General features: G+C 34.1%; 1 protein-coding gene across 1 annotated transcript in view; it reads left to right on the top strand.

The window, feature by feature from the left end:
• DIAPH2 (diaphanous related formin 2) overlaps positions 1-21,446 on the top strand; it is a 145,187-nt gene that overhangs the window by 55,284 nt on the left and 68,457 nt on the right. Inside the window, exons 18-21 of the mRNA XM_065729493.1 lie at positions 7,815-7,919; positions 9,274-9,368; positions 13,412-13,513; positions 17,840-18,079. Coding sequence (XP_065585565.1) covers positions 7,815-7,919; positions 9,274-9,368; positions 13,412-13,513; positions 17,840-18,079 — 542 coding nt within the window. The remainder of the gene's footprint in view (positions 1-7,814; positions 7,920-9,273; positions 9,369-13,411; positions 13,514-17,839; positions 18,080-21,446) is intronic.

Raw genomic sequence — 21,446 nt, 5'->3', positions numbered from 1 at the left:
GGCAATGTTTTAGTTTCTTGGACAGTTGTTTTCTCTGTCCCACATAAAAACTTGCCGTTTCTGCTAAAATGCATTGGCTGGTCCTGTGACTGGCAAAATGCACCAAGGCTAAATGGCTCCTCTTAGAAATGGAGTGGATAATTCTGAGGCTTTGTGTCATGTAAATGTTCATGGAGAGAATGTGAGAAAAGAGTTAATGGAAAAGACTGCTAGCATTTGTTTCAGCTTCCAAAGCACATGGTACAACACAGTTAAGAAAGCCCACTGAGGATATTTTCAGTTCAGTCAGTTTGCCTGCTGTTTGATTTCCAATGCCCAGGATGAATACTTGCATGTATTTCTGTGACCATTTGCGTTTTCTTAATTGTTGCTATTTGCTCAGTCCTCCAGGCATGTGCTGATAGAAAGCTGGAAGCAACTCTAATACAGAATGTTTATTAAAGTATGCTTTAACTATGCAGCTTAACTGCATGAGTTACTAATGCAGTTTTTCAAATGGCAGCTGAAAATTAGGTTACTTGCAACCATTTTAGGGCAGTGTTAATAGAATAAAAATATTTAACATATTCCTTAAATGAGATGGAGAAATACAGTAGCAATCACTTGCAGTAGAAGAGTAAATAAGAAGAATACAGTACCCTTGCTGATTTTTAACAGAGCTTATTTATAAAACTATGTCAGGAATTTTTTCTTCCATGGAGCAGAATACGTTAGGTTGATGTCACTTCCTCCTGCTTGATTACATTAATTAGGCAAAGACTATATGAGATGTCAAGAGATGTTCCATGCTTTTTCTCCTGCTGTTTTTTTTATCTTGTGATCTCAAACTTAGAACTACTTTTGTATCAGTGCTTGCTTTCTTTGTGATAAAATTGTTTACTGTTTTGTTTCTTTTTTAATGCTGCATTAGCTGTGTGATTTTTCTGATTGCAGAAAGGACAGAGTGACAGCAGGAGTGCTTAATTAATTTCACTTGAGGAATTGATAACTGAGTGATTTTAGGTGAACTGAAAAATGCCAGGTGGCATTGGGAATAAACATGAAGCCACACAGCTGCTGATTGATTGACGAGAAGGTGTGGCCAGCATCTGCTAATGCTCCTGCATTTGTCTCTGGATGTATGGGAAAGTGATTTGTGATTTGTCACATTTTCAGTCCAAATGACTGTGTTAGAACCAAATATGTTTGGATACCAAACTGCTTTAATCACAGTAAAGGTAATTACATGTATAAAAGTGTGACATTCTACTTAACATGTTCTGCAGGAGAGGTGGTATGCACTCCAGGAGGGGAGTTGTGGTTTCAGCTGTGCTGAGCATTATCCAAAAGCAGGGCCCTGGCATCTCCCTGAGTCCCTTGAAAGTATTTCATTGCTCCCACTTGAGTTCCATCAGTTACAGGGTTGAGTAAAGATTATCTCCTTGGTGACTGCTCTCTTAAACTTGCACTGTTGTTTTCTAATTTGCTGTTGCCCTTGTCAGATCTCATTCTTACTAGACACATTTGCACTTATTGCTGATCAGTAAGTTCTTTGCATAGTTTTGTTTCTTTGAGCAAACAAAAACTTGTCAGAGTTCCTTCTGTTTTCTGGAACAAAAGGTTGGTCATATTTATCTACTCAACTTTTGAAACAAGTGGTTGTTAGAAGTTCCCAGGCTGAGCCAGCTGTGCTAACCAGGGCCTCAGGTACTTTCTGAGCTTCAGTTTGATTGAAGAAATTGTATGGTGAGAAAATAGAGGGATTTATTATTGTGTGTCAGCAGGGGGAGAGAATAAGTGCAAGTTTGAGATTACATTATGTACAACTTTCCTTTCTCTCTCTTCCTCTCTTTGACTTTTATCAACTTTGACTTTCATTGACGGCAGGCTCAACAAGATCCAGCAGTGTGCCCTGACACTCAGGAAGGCAAACTGCTTTGTGCTGTACATTAAGCACAGCACAGTCAGCCGGTCAAGAGAGAAGATTATCCCACCATATTTAACATGTTTTTGAATATTGTATGCAGTTCTGGATTTCACAATATAAAACAAATGTTAAGGGCCTTGAAGGGATCCGGAGGATGGCAGTGAAATTAAAGGACTGGAAGGCATGTCCTGTGAGAATAGGCTGAGGATGTGGGTTGCCTATTCCTTGCATGAATAGAGGCCAAGAGCAGTCTTCATGGCTCTGCAACTTCCTGAGGAAGCGTGCAGGAAGTTTTAGTCTCTTCTCCCTGGGAACTTGATGAGAGGAGTGCACAGAGTTGTGCCAGGGAAGGTTCAGAAAGGACATCTAAGAAAAATACCTTCCCTATGAGGGTGGGTCAGACACTTGAGCAGGCTTCCTAAGGGAATGTTTGGTGCCCCTTGTCTGCTGGGAGTACAAGAGGTGTTTGGATAATGCCCTCAGTAATGTACAATAACTTTTAGATAGCCCTGAATCAGTCAAGCTTGAACTTGATGGTCCTCGAAGGTCCCTCCCAACGGAACTTGTTTGTTCTTGTATTACCTCTGCAAATAGCACATCTCTGGTAACATTGTTGGAAATGAAAAACTTATCAGTAGTTTTCCAAGGTCATCAATTTAGTCAAGTGCAAAGAAGTTCTAGTAAAATTAACTTATCTTTCCATGGCTTTCAGAATAACACTGGATACCCATTTACTTGCCATTCTTAGCTCCTTATTACAGCATTCTCCCATGTTTTTTCATGGGATATTTTTTATTTTTCCCAGAGCAAATGTCTCAGTGTAATAATAGCTTCAGTTGTTCAAGGTACTCCTATGTTTTATAGATCTCACTCTATATTTTATTTATATATATGTGTATATCTTTCATTTTGTACATATACATAGAGAGAGAGAAAGAAAGAGAGAAAATCTGTTTTGGCAGTTAATTTTTCCCCATATTCTTGCGCCCATTATGTTTTCTTACTCTTTTACCAGAAAAAGATGCAATTTCTTTTGTATATTTTCCTTTGCTGTCTAATACAAGTAAATGCAGCTGGTAAGCCATCTACCAGGTGGAAATAAGATGAACTTAGTCCATTTCCCATGACAATAAAAGGGCTGTTGTTCTCTGTAAGGACAGACTTGAGAGAAAATGGAGAAATTTATGGCTCAGGTTCTGACAGACTGAAGTTTACTTACATCACCTCCATCTCTGTTTCCCTCTTCCCCTCCCCCGCATTTTATTTTTAGTCCCTGGTGCTCCTTTTCAGGAAAACTATAAAAAAAAAAAAAAAGACTTCTGATAATGAAAATACAAAAATATAGACTGAGAAGGTGCAGCATGACACTGAAATGGTAAACATGAGTTCCATTTACTACTTTTTGTCTCCCTTTAATTTTGATCCTAACCATATTCATGAATGAAGGTTTTTTACTGTTAAGCTAAGCAGTGAATAATAAAAATAAATTAGGAGGTTAACACAAACTGAAAACTTGAACATGAAATAAAATGATTTAACAGCTCTGGAAGCATTAAGTACGATTGTATGGATTTCTAAACATTTGTCATCACTTAGTGGCATTCAATAGCTAAATTAATGAACAGGTGTGCAATGATAATTTTGAAGAGCCATGTGTGCTTTTTTCTTTTGGTACAGAAGTAAGAAGTGCTACTGGTAAGTTGTTTTGGTTTTTCTTTAATTAAGTCTGAAGTATTTCAGCATCTTTGTGTACGTTCTTTGCCATGGTTATCGTTAGTCTTGCAAAAAATATTTTGGATTCATATAACAGTTTTGTGTCACTTTTTTTTGTACAGTCCCTGCATGATTTTCAAGTAGGGCCCTTTTTGAGGGTTTACATTAGTTCCCAGATGAAGGTGTTACTGAAGGTACCCACTTAAGGTGCATATGTGTTGATCGCATAATACAAGAGGAACAGAAAACAACTCCTTTCAGCAAGTTGCATCAGCCTTTTCCCTGTAATGCTGATAAACAAATATGCTTTTAATAACACAGATAGATTCTGAATGTAAAAAAAAATTGTAACTTATATAACATGGGAATTTAGACCTGTATTTTCTTGTATTCAGAGACTTCTGTCTGTGTTTAAATTATCTTATTTCTCTCTGATTGATCGTATTGGCTCTATTTCCCTTCTCTCAGCTTTTGATAGATAATAAAAAAAGAAAAAGTAAAATCAACCAAAACGTGGTATAGGTGTAACCAGTGTGAAATAACTGTGCAATAGTAGGTGTCTTGTCACTGATTTATTGTTAATGCTAATTTAAAAGAAAAAAAAATCTTCCCATCTGCAGGGAGAGTTGGTTTTTCTTTCTTGGAATCAAAATTAAAGTCCATACCTGTATGTGCACCCATTTGTGTGTGTATTATTTTTACAGAGAAATCTGCATACTCACTTGTATCTGTCTGTGAAAAGAAATTACTTTCAAGATGAAATAGAAATGTAGAGCAGGATATTAAAAAAAATACTTTGCATCAACAGAAGTACAGAAGAATGGTATACATTAGCATTGTCAGTTTGTGGTCTGGAACAAGGACTACTTGACAGGCCTTTTTGAGTCTGAACTCTGCTGTGCTGACATGTAAGCCTCCTTCACATAATGCTATAATACTTGCACTTCTGGACTCTTTTATTGAGAATTGGTAAAGCAGATAGTGGGCTGCTAAAGGACCTGGACAGTGTTAATCATGTACGTGGAGGATCCAGCTGTCATTCCACATCTGTTAAGGCAGTCAAGCAGTTATGTGAGTTTGGTTAGTGTATTTTGGGATGAAAAAGAGTGAGCTTTGCATTTGCAAGGCTGTTGGATCAAGCTTGATGTTAAAGTAACAGAAGGCTGGTAGTGTGCTTAAAAATTGAGAGGCAGAGTTCTCCAGAGTATTCAGAAGCAGCAATCAATCTCAGCAGAGATTTAAAATGAGGATGGACCTTGTGTAACAAAGCTTCAGGTACAGTCCATTTGAGTTCTGAAGGATGTTTTCCTATAGAGGCAGAAGAGCATTATGTTGGTAATCTGACCCCTTTCTTGCTTAAGCAGCTGTGGCATTTTCACTCTAGTATATCTTCTTTGCAAATTACTACTCAGTTTGTTATGGAAACATGGGTGTGTGAATGTCATTAGCTCTAGGTACTGTCTGTAAGACATGTTGTCTTGAAAATAAGCCGATTTCAAACAAATATGCAAGTGATTGCCTTTATTGGAGGGCTATGATGAATAAGTAGTGCACAAAACCACGGTGTCAAAATGAAGTGAAAGGTGCTTTAGCTTCTAGATTTTTTAATCTTACTTTTTTGAGCTAACCTTATTTTAACTGCTATAAAATCCTTATTCAGCTCTTCCTTTGGCTGGATCTCATGTTGAAAGGAATTTTTGAAAAGGTTTGGGATATTGGCCAGTAGTAGTATATTGATTCTAAAGTGCATCAAGTAGTGTTATTTTATTCAGTTATTTTTCTGCATTCTGTAGTTCGTGGTTCTGCCACAGTCAAATCATTGCTAGTGGACCCCACTTCTCAGAGTGAGAAAGAGGCACTAGAACAGGACAGGAAAGGTGTGGCTTTTGTTAGCACTCTGATATTTAACGTACTTTTCAGCATAAGTCAAACTCATTCGCATTCCTTGTGTAGAAGAATTTATTAGAAATTTTATCACTCTTGTAAGTCTTAGGTTCATGAGATTGATGTTGAGGCTGAAATGCAATTTTGTGGTGAAATAAGCATTGATTAAGGTATTTCTCCATGTTCTTGTGACTTGGTGTAATGGTATCTAGAAATTCTTAGCAGAATGCTTGAAAAGATTAAAACCTTTGGAAAGAACTTCTAGTCTTTTCTAAGTGGAAAATTTTTAATCTAACTTACGTATTAAGTATTTGTATAGTGGGTGATTTACAAGTGATTGTTACAGGTCTTCAGGCTGAAGGACATAAGAGTGGCTGTTTATTACAAAATTGTTGAAGGTTTGCACTTGGGTGTTTTAATTGTGGCTAATAGTTTCACAACCTCTTGAGGACTGCAGTCTGGAAGCAGTTGATAAGAGATTTGAAAATGAGTTATTTGATGGGTACTGTTGTGAATTCTGGGTCAGCCCATCCAATGTGTGTCACTTTTCAAAGAAAATACTAAGTTTTCAAAACCAAACCTGTCCAAAACCAGTGTTCATTTGTTTAGTTATTTAGTGGGTCTATGTAACACCCTTGTCATTAAATTCTCATTCACAAATCTGTTTCTCTCCGTATTTCTGATCAGATATATGTGAACTGTTACATGTTAACAAGTGTTTTATTTCATTGGTTTTGTTTATTGAATACTGAATATTTGGGTAATCCTTTGTGATTTTTCAAGAATGAAGAGATGAATGCTGGCTTTGAGTATTTTGCTTTAGCTCATTAAAGAACAGATTTGTAGTCTTTTGTACACCAGTGACCAGATTGATTACAGTGTGTGTTCTTTACTGTGTTTCCTTAAAGACTTGGTTATGTATGGATAACCAGAAGGCTTCATTCTTGAACAGACGAAGCTATGAATAGGTCGCTTAACTCCTGGAGTCATTCCTCCTAACTGTCTCACCAGACACAAATTCATGCTTTTCAGTATTTCTGTTCATATAACAGAACTCATAATGTTTATTGCATTGTAATGGGAGAACTCAATTTTGTTTTTATTTTATTTTTGGCTTTTGATCACCTAGTTTTTATTTCCTTGTTTAACTGAGGGAAAAAGTAGTGGTAAGTATTTGATTAATTCATGGAAGGTCAGTTAAGGATTTTGAACTGTAGCACATAATAGTTAACAGATCAGTGCTGGTGCTAGTTTTGAGTATTGTCTGTATGTGAGATTGCAAAAAAGTTGATGTGTAGTTCTTCTTTGTTCAATTATATATCAGGTTTGTCATACGTGCTTGCAGAATAATAGCAGGGAAAGCAAGAGCAAGCAGTGCATTGTTGTGGAGTTTTCTTTCTAGCTTTTTCTGCCTTAGGCTTTTTAGAGGTAGCTGGAGATGAGGGAACTGTCTTGGACTAGCTTAGTTTATGCTGGTATGAAAATGCCCAAGGTCAGCTAATTATTCAAGTGGTATAAACCCCGTAGTATTACTTTATCAGATGTTTTTGTGCTGGTAATATGTATGAGGAGAAAATAACTTCCTTTTAAGAGGTTGAAACTGAAGCTTTGGTGTTATTCTTCACTCCAAAAATAATTGTGATTTCATAGGAGGCATGTATTGAAACCATGCTGGTGAAATAGTGCAGCCAAAAAGCAATGGTCTGAGAAGAATGGCACATTTGGTCTATTTAAAACTTTACCTTAATCATACTAGAGGTTTTTCAATTCTGAATGACTTAGCATTAATTAGCACATCTTTTAGTTACTTTGTTACCATGTTTGTTTTGTTTTGCTTTTTACCAATGTCAACAAAGTAACCAGTAAAAACCTACCTCTACAGATTTATAGTGTGATAAATCTCAATTAATTTATCTTACTGGTTTTGGATGGAGAACTTCAAATGATAATTGTGTTTCAACAGAGGGCACTCATGTGCTTTGAGGTAATACCTATTCATGCATTTTTAAAGATGTTTGCAATAACTGGAGCTCAAGGTAGCGGAAAGTAAGTTAAAGTATAAAACAATTTGATAGGCCACAAAAAGAAATTGTTATTGTCACATTAAAATTTTCATTTCACTTCTAATTTTATAAATTGATGTAATTTGATTCTGTAGATATTTTATAGTAAATCAAGGCAAAGAGTTCACTTTGCTTGAGTTGATTTCTTATAAATGCATTATTATGGCTTTCTGGATAAGTTGCTGTTAGTCTTTTAAGTCTTGTAATATTTACTAAATACCTTTTTTTTTTTTTTTTTTTTTTTTCAGCTAAAAACCCTGTAGAAATACCAGAAGAACAAAAGAAAATGGACCAGCCAAAGAAAAGGAATAAAGTATTAAGAGTTTTGGATGCAAAAACTTCACAAAACATATGTAAGTGATGTCAAATGTTTCAGGTATATGTATGTAATTATCTTGTCTGCATGGCTGTTCTTAAATCTTCTTCCTTTGTTTACAATATTTTTCTAAAAACATGCAATGTGAGCCAATTTTTCTTTTCAGTTCAGAAAAGTTGTATAATGCATTTAAGTCATACATATATAGAACTTTGGAAAGCCTAAATGTACCAAAAAATGATGTAGACTTAAATGTTAATGAATTATATTGTCTTTGTACTGAGAAGGTCAATTCCTTCTATAATTACTTTAGACGAAAAGAATAATTAAATTATAGTCACTGATTCAGGGAATCGTTCATAGGGTTTATGTTATGGACTCAACCCAGAGATCTGACAACTCTTTGGTTAGAGCAGTGCAGGAAAGGCATTGTGGTCTCTGGACTTCTAAAGAGGATATTGTCAAATGGGATAAATTAGGAACAAATAATACTGTTACAAGGAAAATAGCCTAACCTCTTTAATTTCAATTTTTCTATTTTTAAGAGCAGTACTGATTTATTTAAATAGGAAATATCATAAAATGTCACTAGTTCATGTATGCTTGTGGCAAATCAAGTATGTAAAACCAAATCTGTGCATTGTTTATTACCACATTTATGAATAAACTTCCCTAAGCAGAAAATGTGCTATGACTTGAGTGATATAAAAATTCAAACCAGGAATTGAAAATATGGTTGGAGGAAATCAGCCATAGTATTTGGGTGGAATATAAAGCACTTTATGGAAAACAGTATGTTAATCTGTTAGAGATGTTTTGATGTTTTTAAAACAGGGTTCTGTTGAGATGATATAACAGCCTGAGATGGAATTATTTTGAGAAATCCATCTTTTAAGTGTATACAGTATACTCTTTTATAAGCCTAGTTACTTCAAAATGGTACAGGTGTTAGGTTTTGTTTCTTTGCTTTTGATAAAGAATCTTATAAAAAACCAATAGTATGTGAATATTCTACAAGTTATCAATTCTAGGAATTGAGTATAGCTAGACAAACATAATAGCCACTGGAATCTTCTAATGGATGAACAAATCTCTTTTAATAGTAATACAAATAATGTTGCTATTTCATAACACTGGGACTTAATTCTGATACCACTTGAGCAACTGAGATTGCTTAAACAGTTAACTCTTGTCATGATTTCATTTCTTCAAAATAACATGTATTATACTTTGAATAGAAATAATATTTAATGTAACATTTTATATAGAAAACTTTCATTGAATTATCTTAATTTGGATCAAGGTGATTGTTGTGAGTTGTTAGAATTGTTGCATTCTTGCATCTGTCTTTTTGACCCTTTTGATTCTAATTATTTATTACTGAATTTCAGCAATATTTTTGGGTTCTCTCCGTATGCCTTATGAAGAAATAAAAAATGTCATTTTAGAGGTTAATGAAGAGAAGCTGACTGATGCCTTTGTTCAGGTATGTAAACAATGGCTAGTTCTGTTCATAGCTTATTGTACACATAGTAATGATATAAAAATATAAGAATTCATAAGTAAAAGTAATGTGGAGTTTTGTGGATATCAGATACAAATGCTTCACTTGAATGTAATGTTTTGTTTTTGTTCTACTTTTGTATGTAATTACATGTAGCTATAAAACTCTTTCTACTTTTTGTTAATAGTACCCTCTAATTTCTCGCTTCATGAAGTTTCTTTTTCAAAAGGAAGTCTCTGATACTAACTTTTGAGCTAGAGACAGTCATTTATTTAGTTTAAACTAGCCATTAATGAAGTTTCATCACAGTTCTTTAAACATTTGCTCGTCTGTAAATCAGACCTGCTCCTGATGTTACTTGATCTTAGCATAAGGTGAAAATTTCTCAGCTAGAGAGAAGAAAATTTGTGGTACAGCTTCTTAACATCTCTTCAGCTTCCTCACAGCAGGAGAACAACAATCTTTTGGAAGTGGCAGTGCAGCAGAGAAACAGGCAAACCTAAAACAATGTATAGATGTAATACACCGATGATATTAGCTTTAAATTAGTGTCTTTTAGTATCCTGTGCAGATTCATGATGTTGCAGCTATTAGCTGATCAAGTCTTCGCTAAATGACGATTTTCTAGCAAATGTACTGGGCTGCTGTTTGTCCTTTCATCCTTCACTGCACCTGCTTGTGTCCCCATTCCTGTTCCCCTAAGGCTTTCTAAATGAGTGTTTTCCTCCTGTCTTGGTTCTGGAAAATGATCGTTCTAGGGAGACTGGGCTAAACTCAGTTGCTGTTGTTTACACAGTTAACATTCATAATTTAGGAAAAATTTAGCATGGATTATTTTAAAAACAAAATGAGCACTACGGTATTAAATTTATCAAATTAAGTTAATCTGTCTGTAATTTCCAGTTTTATCTCTCGTCACCAAGGTTCGCCTACATTTCTGGAGATATCTTCTCCTGAGGCTCTAAAGGAAGACCTGTCTCTCATAAATCCTAACTACTGAGGTCTGAGTGTACAGTACTGTACACTCTGAAACTACTGATTTCAGAGTGTACACAGGAGTCCATACAGTTTTATTTTCTCAGTGTCATATTCTGAACTATATTATCTAACACACAAAACCATACATTGAATATCAAAAAATCTCATTCACATTTCATCTGAGATAACATTCTTAGTATAATTAATGTATTTAGAAATTGAATAAGTAGGAAGTCTTGTAGTATGATCCAGGATATCAGATCATTTGAGAAGCCTAAAGGATTACTAATATTGAGGAAGTCATCAGGGACTGAAAAATAACCTTGAATACCTCTAGCCCATCCTTGGCCTGATGTAGTGTAGGCAGAGTGAGAAATCAGAAAGACCTTGAAGCTAGAAAAGCACTGTTCAGCGTTAGCTGCTATATTGGTGCATTAGTTTTTAGTCAGAAGAAACTAAACTTCATCTCCTGCCGATCCAGTACAACATAAAATACACAAATGTAGTCACAGGTGTAAGGTGTATCAGATAATTCCAGTACGTGATTTTTATGTTTATGAATAATGCACATCTAAGACATTAACTAAAATACTTGATACATTTTGAGAAATGAATTTAAAACGGAGAAGCTGAACTTTAAAACTACTTAAGATGATTGAGCAATGAAGAAACGGTTTAGAGAAGGAAGCTGGAAAAGACTGGCTTGATTAGATTAGCAATATAAATAGCAGAGAGGGAATCTGACTAAATTATAAGTATATTGGGGAAAGAGAGATGTATATGTATAAGCGCTGTGGAGAAAAATGACGATACTTAAGTAAAAGGCAGTGATAGAATAAATGGGTATGAATTCATCATGAATACAGCCATGCCAGTAACTTGGCAGCTAATAATACTCCAAAACATGAGGCTTTGGATTCACATAGCAAGCTTTAATTACTTTTGCTTGGCATTTGGTCCTTATTTTTTCTTTTTCTTTTTAATAATTGGTCTGTCAGATTTACTTTTAAATGCAAGGACTCTTACCTGATAATCCCAATGAGGTTGCTTCTGTATTTCTAAAAACAGTTTTAGAAATGCATTGGAGTAAAGGGACTGTATCTTCTATTTGATTTTTGTTCTGCTTTGTTTTTGTTCTGATCTTCCAATTAAGTGACTTAGTAACTAATTTACCAGTTTAATAGTCTTCAGTATTACTAATTGGAAAACTTCTTCAAAGCAAATCTTGCTTGCTTTCATGCTTAGCAAAACTTGTACTTTGTGAAAATGCACATGTAGAAACTGCTTTATTCTGAGAATCAGTGGTAAAATCCAAAGGTTTGGGTTGCATATTAGAAAAAAATTTTCTCAGAATGAGTGATTGGCTCTGGAATGGGCTGGTTGTCCAGGGAAGTGGTTAAGTCACTGTCCCTGAAAGCGCACAAGAAATATTTAGGTGTGGTATAAAGGGATATCGTTTAGTAAAAAAAAAAAAAAAAAAAAAAAAAAATTGGTAGGTTGGACTAGGTGATCTTGGAGGTCTTTTCCAACTTTGGTGATTCTGTAATTCTATTATTGCGTAACTGAGCATACAGAGAACTGTTCTCTCCTCTGAAGTACTTGTTTCTTGCTACTTTTCAGTCTTATGCTACGATAAAATTGATTGGGTTATTGGATTAAGTAGACTGTGTACATGGTCAGTGATGACACTGCAGTTCTATGAGAAAGGCATGCTAGGAAAATTCATTCTTCAGTCTCACTGTGTCTTTGAGAGAGTACCTTTTCTAAGTGTACGCATGTCAAATACCATTTAGGAAATTGAGGGCGTTTTAACTAAGTAATAATTGAAAGTGTCAGCCTCTTTATGTCAGACTTAAATATATACATATATATATTCTTACATTTGTAAACATTTTTAAATTTATTTGAGCTCACATTGTGATAAGTATGCTGTGAAACCTTATTTCTTAAATTACTTACAAGGATTTGAATGTGATCATTAAATGCTTGTTTCATTTTGAGTTATTCATTACTATTAAGTGAACGTAGATATATTTAAATATGTTTGTGAGTATCTACGTATACTTACATATACACTGTTTATGTCTGCTGATGTTTATTGCAAGAACCTTAGAAACCTAATGACTAGAAGTCAGCATGGAATATGGTTCCACAAGCATGTTGTTGAAAGTTGCATAGTTTAAATGAGTTTTGTTCTAGAACTAAGATATAGCTAGTCTGTGACCCCCTTTGGGGGCGGAAAAAAAGAAACAAAAACATTTTCTTCCCTTTATGACCCCTTTTGGGCAGTGCTTTTTCTTTGATGTGTGTTTGCCAATGCATGTGGTTTGCGCTGCAATGATCATTTAGCTATGGCTGAGTTTTATATTGAGGAGAACAGTGATCTGACTTCAAGCCGTGGAAGTGTAATGGAGCACATCCTCTTGGAATTCATTTTCAAATGTGCAAGGAACTAGAATGCAGTCAGACCCACTCCTTTTCTCTTGAATCTCTGAGGACCATTATAGGAGGGACCCAGGAGTTAAGATCATGTATCAAAGTAGACTTTTGGGAATATGGAGTCTGTTGAGTTCATGTGCCTTTAAAAACATTGAAGGTTGAATTCACCTTCCAGAATATTTGTCCAATTTTGAGATGGTGTTCTGGTTTTATCATGTACAGGAATTTAGAATAAGAACTAAAGATTATTTTAGGTGGTTATATATGACTTGACACAGATCATTTTTTCTTGTTTATTACTTAATAAGTAGTATGAAATTGTGAGGGCAGAAACTTTAGCAGGTAAATAATGGTTCTTCAGCGTCTCATGGTAGCTGAGATTTTTTTCTGTAGATTTTTAATGCAGAGAGGGCATTCTTCAAATTGAAGACTGTGACAGAGGTATGTATTAATTACTGGCTTGATTTGAAGTTTACATAGTGTCTAATCTGTATAAATAAATAAAAAAAATCCTTGTGCATTTCCATGTTATGTTATTTTTAGCGAGTTATTTGAAGTTCATGGCTCATTCATTATACCGTGTTTAATATAATGCCTTTTTGTTTTAGAGTATAATGAAGAATCTTCCTGAGCAGGAAGAAATTGACGCCATAGCTGCGCTTCGGGATGAGTATAATGATCTTGCTGAGGCAGAACAATTTATAATTGTGGTATGTATTTTTGCAGTAATTAACTGGAGAGAATTATTGTATCACATACATGAAAAAAGTAGATTTAAAGTATTTTGGTTAGTGTTATTGGGCATTAGGAAGATGTTGATATATTTATTGATCAGCAACAATATAAAATATGCACTTCTATTTTCTAATAGCAAGTATTGCATGTAGTGGAGAGTAACATGCTTTTCTGCCAGACACGGAGTCTTTCATCTTATTTTTATACAATGTCTTGTGTAAAAGGCTTATGTGTTTATTTAATTTGGAGTGTTCTTCATAGCTTTTTAAGAAGTTGAATTTTTAAGGGTTCATAAAAGATCCATTTACTCTGTGGTGCTGACAACTTTGATACATTTATTTTGCTATATTGAATACTGAATGGCTAAAAGAGATAATATGCCCATAATATCTTGCCTCAAGTTTTAACTTTTGGCAAAACATATAAATACATCACTGTTAAGGGAAGGAAGGATTTTTTGGTGTGAAAAGTTATTAAGTTGATACATTTAAGTCGATTTTTATGTCGATAGAAAGCCTTTTCAGGAATTGAACTTAATGTTACGTCTGAGTATCTTCCACTTGAGGGTATTTCATGATATATTTTCATACTATATGTAAATATATGTGTATGTATATATATATTGTGTGTATATGTATATATACACATACAGACTTTTGAAATGGCTCTAGAAGTGTGAATTTGTATCATAACTGAAACTGAGGATCACGTTCTGTTGCTTTTACTGGTGTTCAATACATAGATTTATTCCAAAAACAAGATGATGAGGTAATACAGTGGCTAGAACCAGTCTCTGAATGCAATTATGCAGTTTGCATCAACTGCCCAATATGTGCTGGTATGTGATTGCATGATGCCAAGCAGGACATGGAAGTCTGTATAAATTATTGACTACGCCTTGGTAGGTAATTCCTTGTAACTGAGTATTAAGCTAGGACCTGAAATTTTACTCTTTTTGCTGCTGGTCTTCCAAAGACATTGTACAGACTTAATAAATTAGTTGTTCTTTTCACTTCAGTTTTGTTATTCTAATAGAAAGCACTGAGGATGATCAGCTCTGCAATGCCTTTAAAATGTACTTAACGCAGAGGAATTCTACCTGTAAGGTAAAACACATTAAAACGGAGATAGAAGTCATTGAAAGAAGTGAAATAGCTTGTTGTTTTTAAGTGCCTTATTTATATTCATTTAAAAGGCACCACTCTGAGTTGGCTTTAGAAGTGTCTTTGGAATAATTTGTTTGAATGCAGGGAACGTGATTTTGACCTAATCAGATTTTTGTTAGATAAATTAGGTAATGAAAAGGTATTAAGAAATTCTTTTGAAAACTTTGAGGCTGTTGATTTTAAATTACTTATGAATGCCATAAAGTTTTTAAAAAGTTTCTGAACGAGGATAAGAAAATTTAGGAAACGTATTTGTTATGAATATGTTTATATACTATGCAGTCTCCTCATTCTTCTGAAAAAAACATAATAAATATAAAAAATATACGAACTTTTAAAACCTCTGGAGGAATACTTTGTTCTCTTCTATCATGTAGCTGACACTTCTATTGACTAAAACAATGTGATGAAATAACAGTAATACTTTAAGCCCTGCAAGAGATAAGGGATCTTGTTCTCTGGGAAGAACAGAGGTCAAAGCAATTGTGCTGTCTACTGTTTGCATCATACCTAGTTTTGAAATGGCAAAGAGCAGCTCTTAAGAGAAAGCAAATATTCTTACTCCACCCTTGCATGTAATAAAAAAGCAGGCTGAGCCACGTTGCACATTGCATAGATTTTGTACAAAGGGAATATCTAAAATGCTTAAGGAATATGCTGGATGGAAGCATGCAAGTTGGAGGCACTGGGGCTCTGTCTGAGTACTCCATTCAGTTAACTAACTAAAGAAGTTCAGAAAATTGTGATTAATATTTAAAGCATTACTTTAGGCATTTCTCCTTTCAGTGTTCTCAGTTCCCTACTGCAACATCCTTGATCTTTGTGATTGAGATCTTCTCACAACTTGATCCTTCCTTTTGCTGTAAATTTCTATTTATAAACATAATGCCCTCCTTGTCATTTCAGCTTCAACCTTTCTCTTGTATTCAGTTTAACTGCATTTTTCTCTCTAGCTTGTACATAATTATATTTTTGGAGTGGAATGCTGTATATGTTCATCCTCCCATCGTGTTCTCTAATGTGGAATAGTAAAATTATCGTTGGGGCTGTGCTCGGTGTTTACCCACCTTCTCTGTCAAATGTTTTCCATGCATAAAGTCAGAAGATTAGATTGTGTTCAGGAAATTCTGCTGCTTCTCTCTCGCCATCCACCTTCAAGGATCATTTGTTTTCTTTTTATCTGCTTCCTTCCTTTATGGAAGTTAGAAATGACAGTCAAGCAGCTATGGACAGAAGAACAGATGCTGTGGGTTAATGTCGATAGGGACACAGAAAGTAAAAAAGGAAAAGTGAAAGCTGCAAAATGCATACAAATGACAGTACAAAACCTTTTTCAGTTTCATGTTATCAAATGTAATTAATAATAATTGAGTGCCTGAGAACACTTGGAGACTTTTTTTTACTCTTTTTTGGAAGTTTTTTTTACATTTAATTCAGAAGACCAAAGTTTGCAACTTGTTCCCTTGTTTTGTCTTGGTGTAACAGTAATCCAGAAGCAATTAATGAAGTTGCCAAGATCCAAGTAGTGTATATTAAGTATATGTAGAAAGTAGATATTCTTAATATACTTCTTGTCTGAGCAAGAACTTGTCATTTTGTTTTGCTGATAGATAGCTGAAAACCACTTGAACTGAGAAAGTGGCCCTGAGGTTTTTGCAGTTGAATAGTTTTTTTTAATCAAACATCCAACAGATCTAGTACTTAGTGCTTTCTCATTGCTTTCATCTAATAGTATGATTTGTTTCTTACGTCAGTGTTTGACTGCAATTCTGCATGCAGGTTTTCTCAGAAAACTAGGATTGAATCTGAATGGTTCTTGTTTTTTCCACTGGAGTGTGTTATCAAAATCATAAAAAATATCCTTATTTTCAGGATTGTTTCTTTACAATTTGGAAAGTTTAGAAAAGTTTGTAGTAATATTTGGTAGCTTGTTAACTAGAAAAATTTGCCGAATGAAAATGGTGATGTTTGTCTTAGGAAAGGACTAAGTTTCCATAAGCTTATTTGCATGCTTACCATCTAGTTTAGTTGAAATAATATAAAAGTAGTATTAATGTTCTAAAGCTTTTGACAATTTTTTTAGTCTCCTTTTGAATAAAAATAAGAATTAGAGATTGTCTGATGAAAGTTCAAACATATTAAATGATTAATTTTGACTGTGGTTACTTCATCTCAGTGAAGGTAGATTCTTTTTGAGGCAGTTTTCAGAGTAATGTTTCTGAAATACAAAAATGTTTAGAAAAATGTCTCAGGGCTGAGTGTTGATGACTTAAAGGGGCTCAAATAAAAATTTCTGGTAATAGAGATACATTTAAAGTATAAGAAAGGCTAGTTGTACTGAAACACTTCTGATTCATTTCTTCCTCACAAAAATAATCTTTGTTCCTCAAGGAGCTGTGATAAAGCTTTGCCCGACAGAGACAAGAGCACATAAAAATCCTTGTTTTGTTGATAGCCAAGTTGTGTGATTTGTCCCGTAACCAAGCTTTTCTTTCAGGGGTACAAAGTCCTTCAGGAACACCACTGGTAGTGAATGCATTGGGGGAGAAATCTTTCTGTATTCTGCTAATTAGAATTAAGATTTAGATTTGGAAGGTAATCATTCTTGCATTTAAATGAAAAATTTTAAGTGGATTAAAATTTTTCAGTATATATTTTTATCTTCTTAATGTCTCTTAACAATTACGGTCCATTGCTCAGTAAGAAAATCACAGAATCACCTAAAAATGAAAAATAATTCTCAAGTTTGATTGGTCCGTAACTATTTACATTTGTGCTGGTATTAGCACAGACACTTGAGAGATTGTTGTACTGTTTTGGAAAGAAGAGCTGAAAAGCTTATTTTCTAAGGATGACATCATTGGAGCTGTGATTAAAGAGTTTGGCATGTGTATCTTCAGGCTAATCTTGATGGAACTGGCTTACATTTCCTGCGCTGTGTGGAGGGGTTTCAGTGGTGTTTGTTCCCAGTAAATATGTGCAGGTACCATTTCTTGGAAAATACATGATAAATTATGGAAACATACAGAAAGTGTTATCTTCTAATTGGCTGCCCCATATTTTTTAGTATATGCTATTTTACACAAGTAAGCTTTTGTTCTTTTATGTTCTGATTTAATATTTCTTGTTTTGTAGATGAATTCAGTGAAAATGTTGCGGTCACGTCTCAGAGCAATTCTTTTCAAACTTTCATTTGAAGAACATGTGAACAATATCAAGCCTGGCATTATATCTGTTACACTAGCTTGTGAAGAAGTGAGGAGGAGTGAAAGCTTTAGTAATCTTTTGGAGTTAGTGTTGTTCCTTGGAAATTATATGAACACTGGAAGCAGAAATGAGCAGTCTCTTGGTTTTAACATCACGTTTCTTTGCAAGGTAAGATTAAACTATAAACCTTCTGAGTGCAAATTCATGAAACTTGTAGTGCATAAGAAACTATCTTAAGAAGGGAAAGCAGTCAATATAGTTCATTATTTTTAATAATAAAAGCAGAAGTACAGTATAAATTGATAGGGTGGTCTCCTGCTATAGCTGACTGGCTCAAGACTGTTGTTAAACTGTAACCATTCTGAGTGTTTCTGGAGTATACAAGTGGAACACCCTTTTTAATTTGAAAGTTTGTCTTCTTTTCAAGAAGAACACATAGAGCTTGTTTTAAGTATTCTAGCTACTTGTCTCTTATTTCTGTCTTCCATCCTACTATCCACCAAGCAAGAAATAAGTGTTTGGAATTAAACAGTCATGTTGTTATCCTACATTAAAATTCACTTGTGGTTTCAAAATATAAAGATATAATGCCAATTTAAAATTTTAAATAAAGAAATCCTGCTATAAGTGGTAAAATGTGTGTAAGACATTGATATGAGCTTGGATATTTCAGTTGGAGAAATATATAATATTTAGAAATACAATGATGCAACATCTGTAAACAGATGCAAAAGAAGTTAACATACATCTTGCCAAGGATTTTTTCTGTTATATTATAATCTTGAGGCCTGTTGTTCAAGTCTCTGTTTGGAGCTGTGCGGTAGTCTGATGTGTACCTCTAGGATTTGTAACCTTGAGGGAACAGTAAGGTTTTGAATATGTAACAAGTCTGATCCGACATGACAGTGGAGAAAGAGAGTCTCTGTTTGCTGTAGTTTAGTACACAGATTTTGCCAATTTTAGGTAAAATATAAAACTTCACCTGTTAAGTAATTTCATTTTAATAAATTCATGTTTTAAATAGTGTCTAAGATATTTTTATAAAACCAATGATGCCTTTTCAATAGCATCTGAATCTAAAGGGAAATTAATGTGTTAAGTACTAAACTATTTCTTTATATATTCCTTAATTGAGGGGGAGGGTAAGTGATGAGCTTGTGAGGTATTATTTTAGCATAGCGTAGCTTTGAGGTATTCTTGCACTCCAGGTGACTTATGAATTGCTTTCAATGCAAATTCTACAGATGTTGACACAGCTAATGTAGATCCTGCAAATTGTTCTTTACTGAACTGAGTAATTGCTGAAGCATAGCTATCTGTGCTTACAGCTAAATTCCATTTGAAGTAACTGAGATAAAAATTTATGACTACTTGTCTTGCCCTCAGAAACTGAATCTGTTAACTTCTTTTTGTTTTCAGGATATGTTTCTGTAGGAAGTACTTTTTTTTCTTTGCTGTGAGATTTAGAGTAAATATTTAAGACATTCTGTTTAATAAAATACATTGCAGTGCATGTGGGTATTAAGTATGTTTTGTCCACTTCAGTGGTATTTCTGCTTGTCTGTGGAACCATTAACAGAGCTATTGGTTACAGTTTTAAAACCAGAATTACAACAGGGCTCTGAGCTGGGAAGAACGTGTGTCTGTGTACATATTTCTCTGTATAAAATATATGTAGAAAGCAGAGTTTGCTGTAATGATGAGGTATCCTAACTTTATATATTCACTTTTCAACAAAACTCTTCAACAAAAAGCCGTTACAATTTTGTGGCTTTTCTTGAATAATCATAACATTAATTGTCTAGTAGTGTTTTAGTATCTGATCTGAAAGTAAAAGCAACTTAGAAAAAGGAAAGTAGTAATCTGGGATTTTTATTATTTTTCAGATGTTCTTAAAATAGTCGGAGCTGGTCATTTGATATATGGAAATCTTAATAGCAACTTTTAATAAAATATGATGGAGGCAAGAAAGAAGAAAGAAGTATTTTAAACCATAGTTAGCAAAATCATAGTCATAGTTAGCAAATCTTTCTGATGTTATTTTGCAGACAATATTGGTAAAAGCAGTGTTGGGTTTTTTTTTTGTTTTTTTTGGGGGGGGTTGATTTTGAGCAATCTTTGGCAAAACACAGATAACTTAATTTTATTGAAATAAAGGAGATCTACATTAGGACTCATGCATTAGAAATCACAATTGCAAGCAGTAGCAGTTATTTCTGCCTGAACCCCCCTGCCCCCCCCCCCCCCCCCCCCCCCTTCAAAAAATAAAATAAGATAACCTGGTCACGATACAATTTACACATTTGAGATGCTTTATCAAAGTACTAAATGAAAAGGGAAAATTTATTATATTAATGTTATTTTTGTGCTGAAGACCTGGAAACTCTGTTACATGATTTGAGTGGTTGTGCTTGCAAGTATAAATTTATTTGTATTTGTCTTAATCCCTTCCAAAACAATGAATATGATAGCACTGAGTACTCAGATTCATGCTTTGACATTCACCAGGAAGTTACTCCTTAGAACCTACACTGATCTACTCACTTGTTTAACCAGATGTCATTTCCACATTTTCTCTGATAAAGAGAACAGAATAAAAATCTTTTTTTTTTTTAATTTTAATACCTATGTTTGTGTTGTCTTTAAAAACAAAGTTGGAATACCTTTAGTCTGTGATACGCATTGCTGATAATTTACAAAGGCAGTATGTATGAGCTCTGCTTAAGATCTGAATGACTGCTTACTAAATGTTTTAAACAACTGAGCAAATACTAGTATTAACTCTTGAATGTTATTGTTGGTGACAGTACATGTTTATTTTGTAATCTGAAGGTAAAACAATTTTGTCCTTTTAGGGGAAAGAATGTTTCATCCACTTAATGTCGTCATAAAGATGAAAGAATGTAAATCCCATAGTTCTTGTTCACAGAAAAATTGAAATGTAATTTTTTTCTACCATACAGATGTTGAGACACTAAATCTTTTTTTTTTTAAGTTGAAAAACCCTTTATATATGTAACATATTAAAACCTTTTAACTACATACCATTACTGAGCATTGTTTAATCCTTAATCACTGATTCAGTATGATTTAAATTGCATTCTTAATTGCCTAAATACCTTATATTTTTAAAAGCCTGTTTTTTGACTGTACTCATTTATTCTTAACAGGGTAATCCTTAAAGCTGAAAGGCCTGTATTAAATTGAACATCAATGGCAAGCCTGTCATGAGGATTATAGAATTAGAACTTCTAGTGATTTACAGAATGAGAAAACAAATAAGAGATTTTATACACATTTGTGTATACTTCTTAAATAAATCCTTGATTTCATTTGTTGTGTATGTTGTAGCTTGTTTTTGTGTAAGAACTGTGGTAGATGAGTTAATAACATTTGGTGTAAAGGTCTTTATAGATACATTTGTAATAGTACTTCTTTGTAAAAAGTGAAGTACACTTAGCTCATTCTTCCATGCACCTACTCTATTAACTTTGAATAAAAAATAATCTTCTTCCACTGATTCTTCAATCAATTC

The sequence above is a fragment of the Cyrtonyx montezumae genome, unplaced genomic scaffold (assembly GCF_038088225.1).
Source record: "Cyrtonyx montezumae isolate F1298 unplaced genomic scaffold, pur_monq_1.0 scaffold_11, whole genome shotgun sequence".
NCBI classification, from domain to species: Eukaryota; Metazoa; Chordata; class Aves; order Galliformes; family Odontophoridae; genus Cyrtonyx; species Cyrtonyx montezumae.
This window is presented reverse-complemented; position numbering and strand designations above follow the sequence as displayed.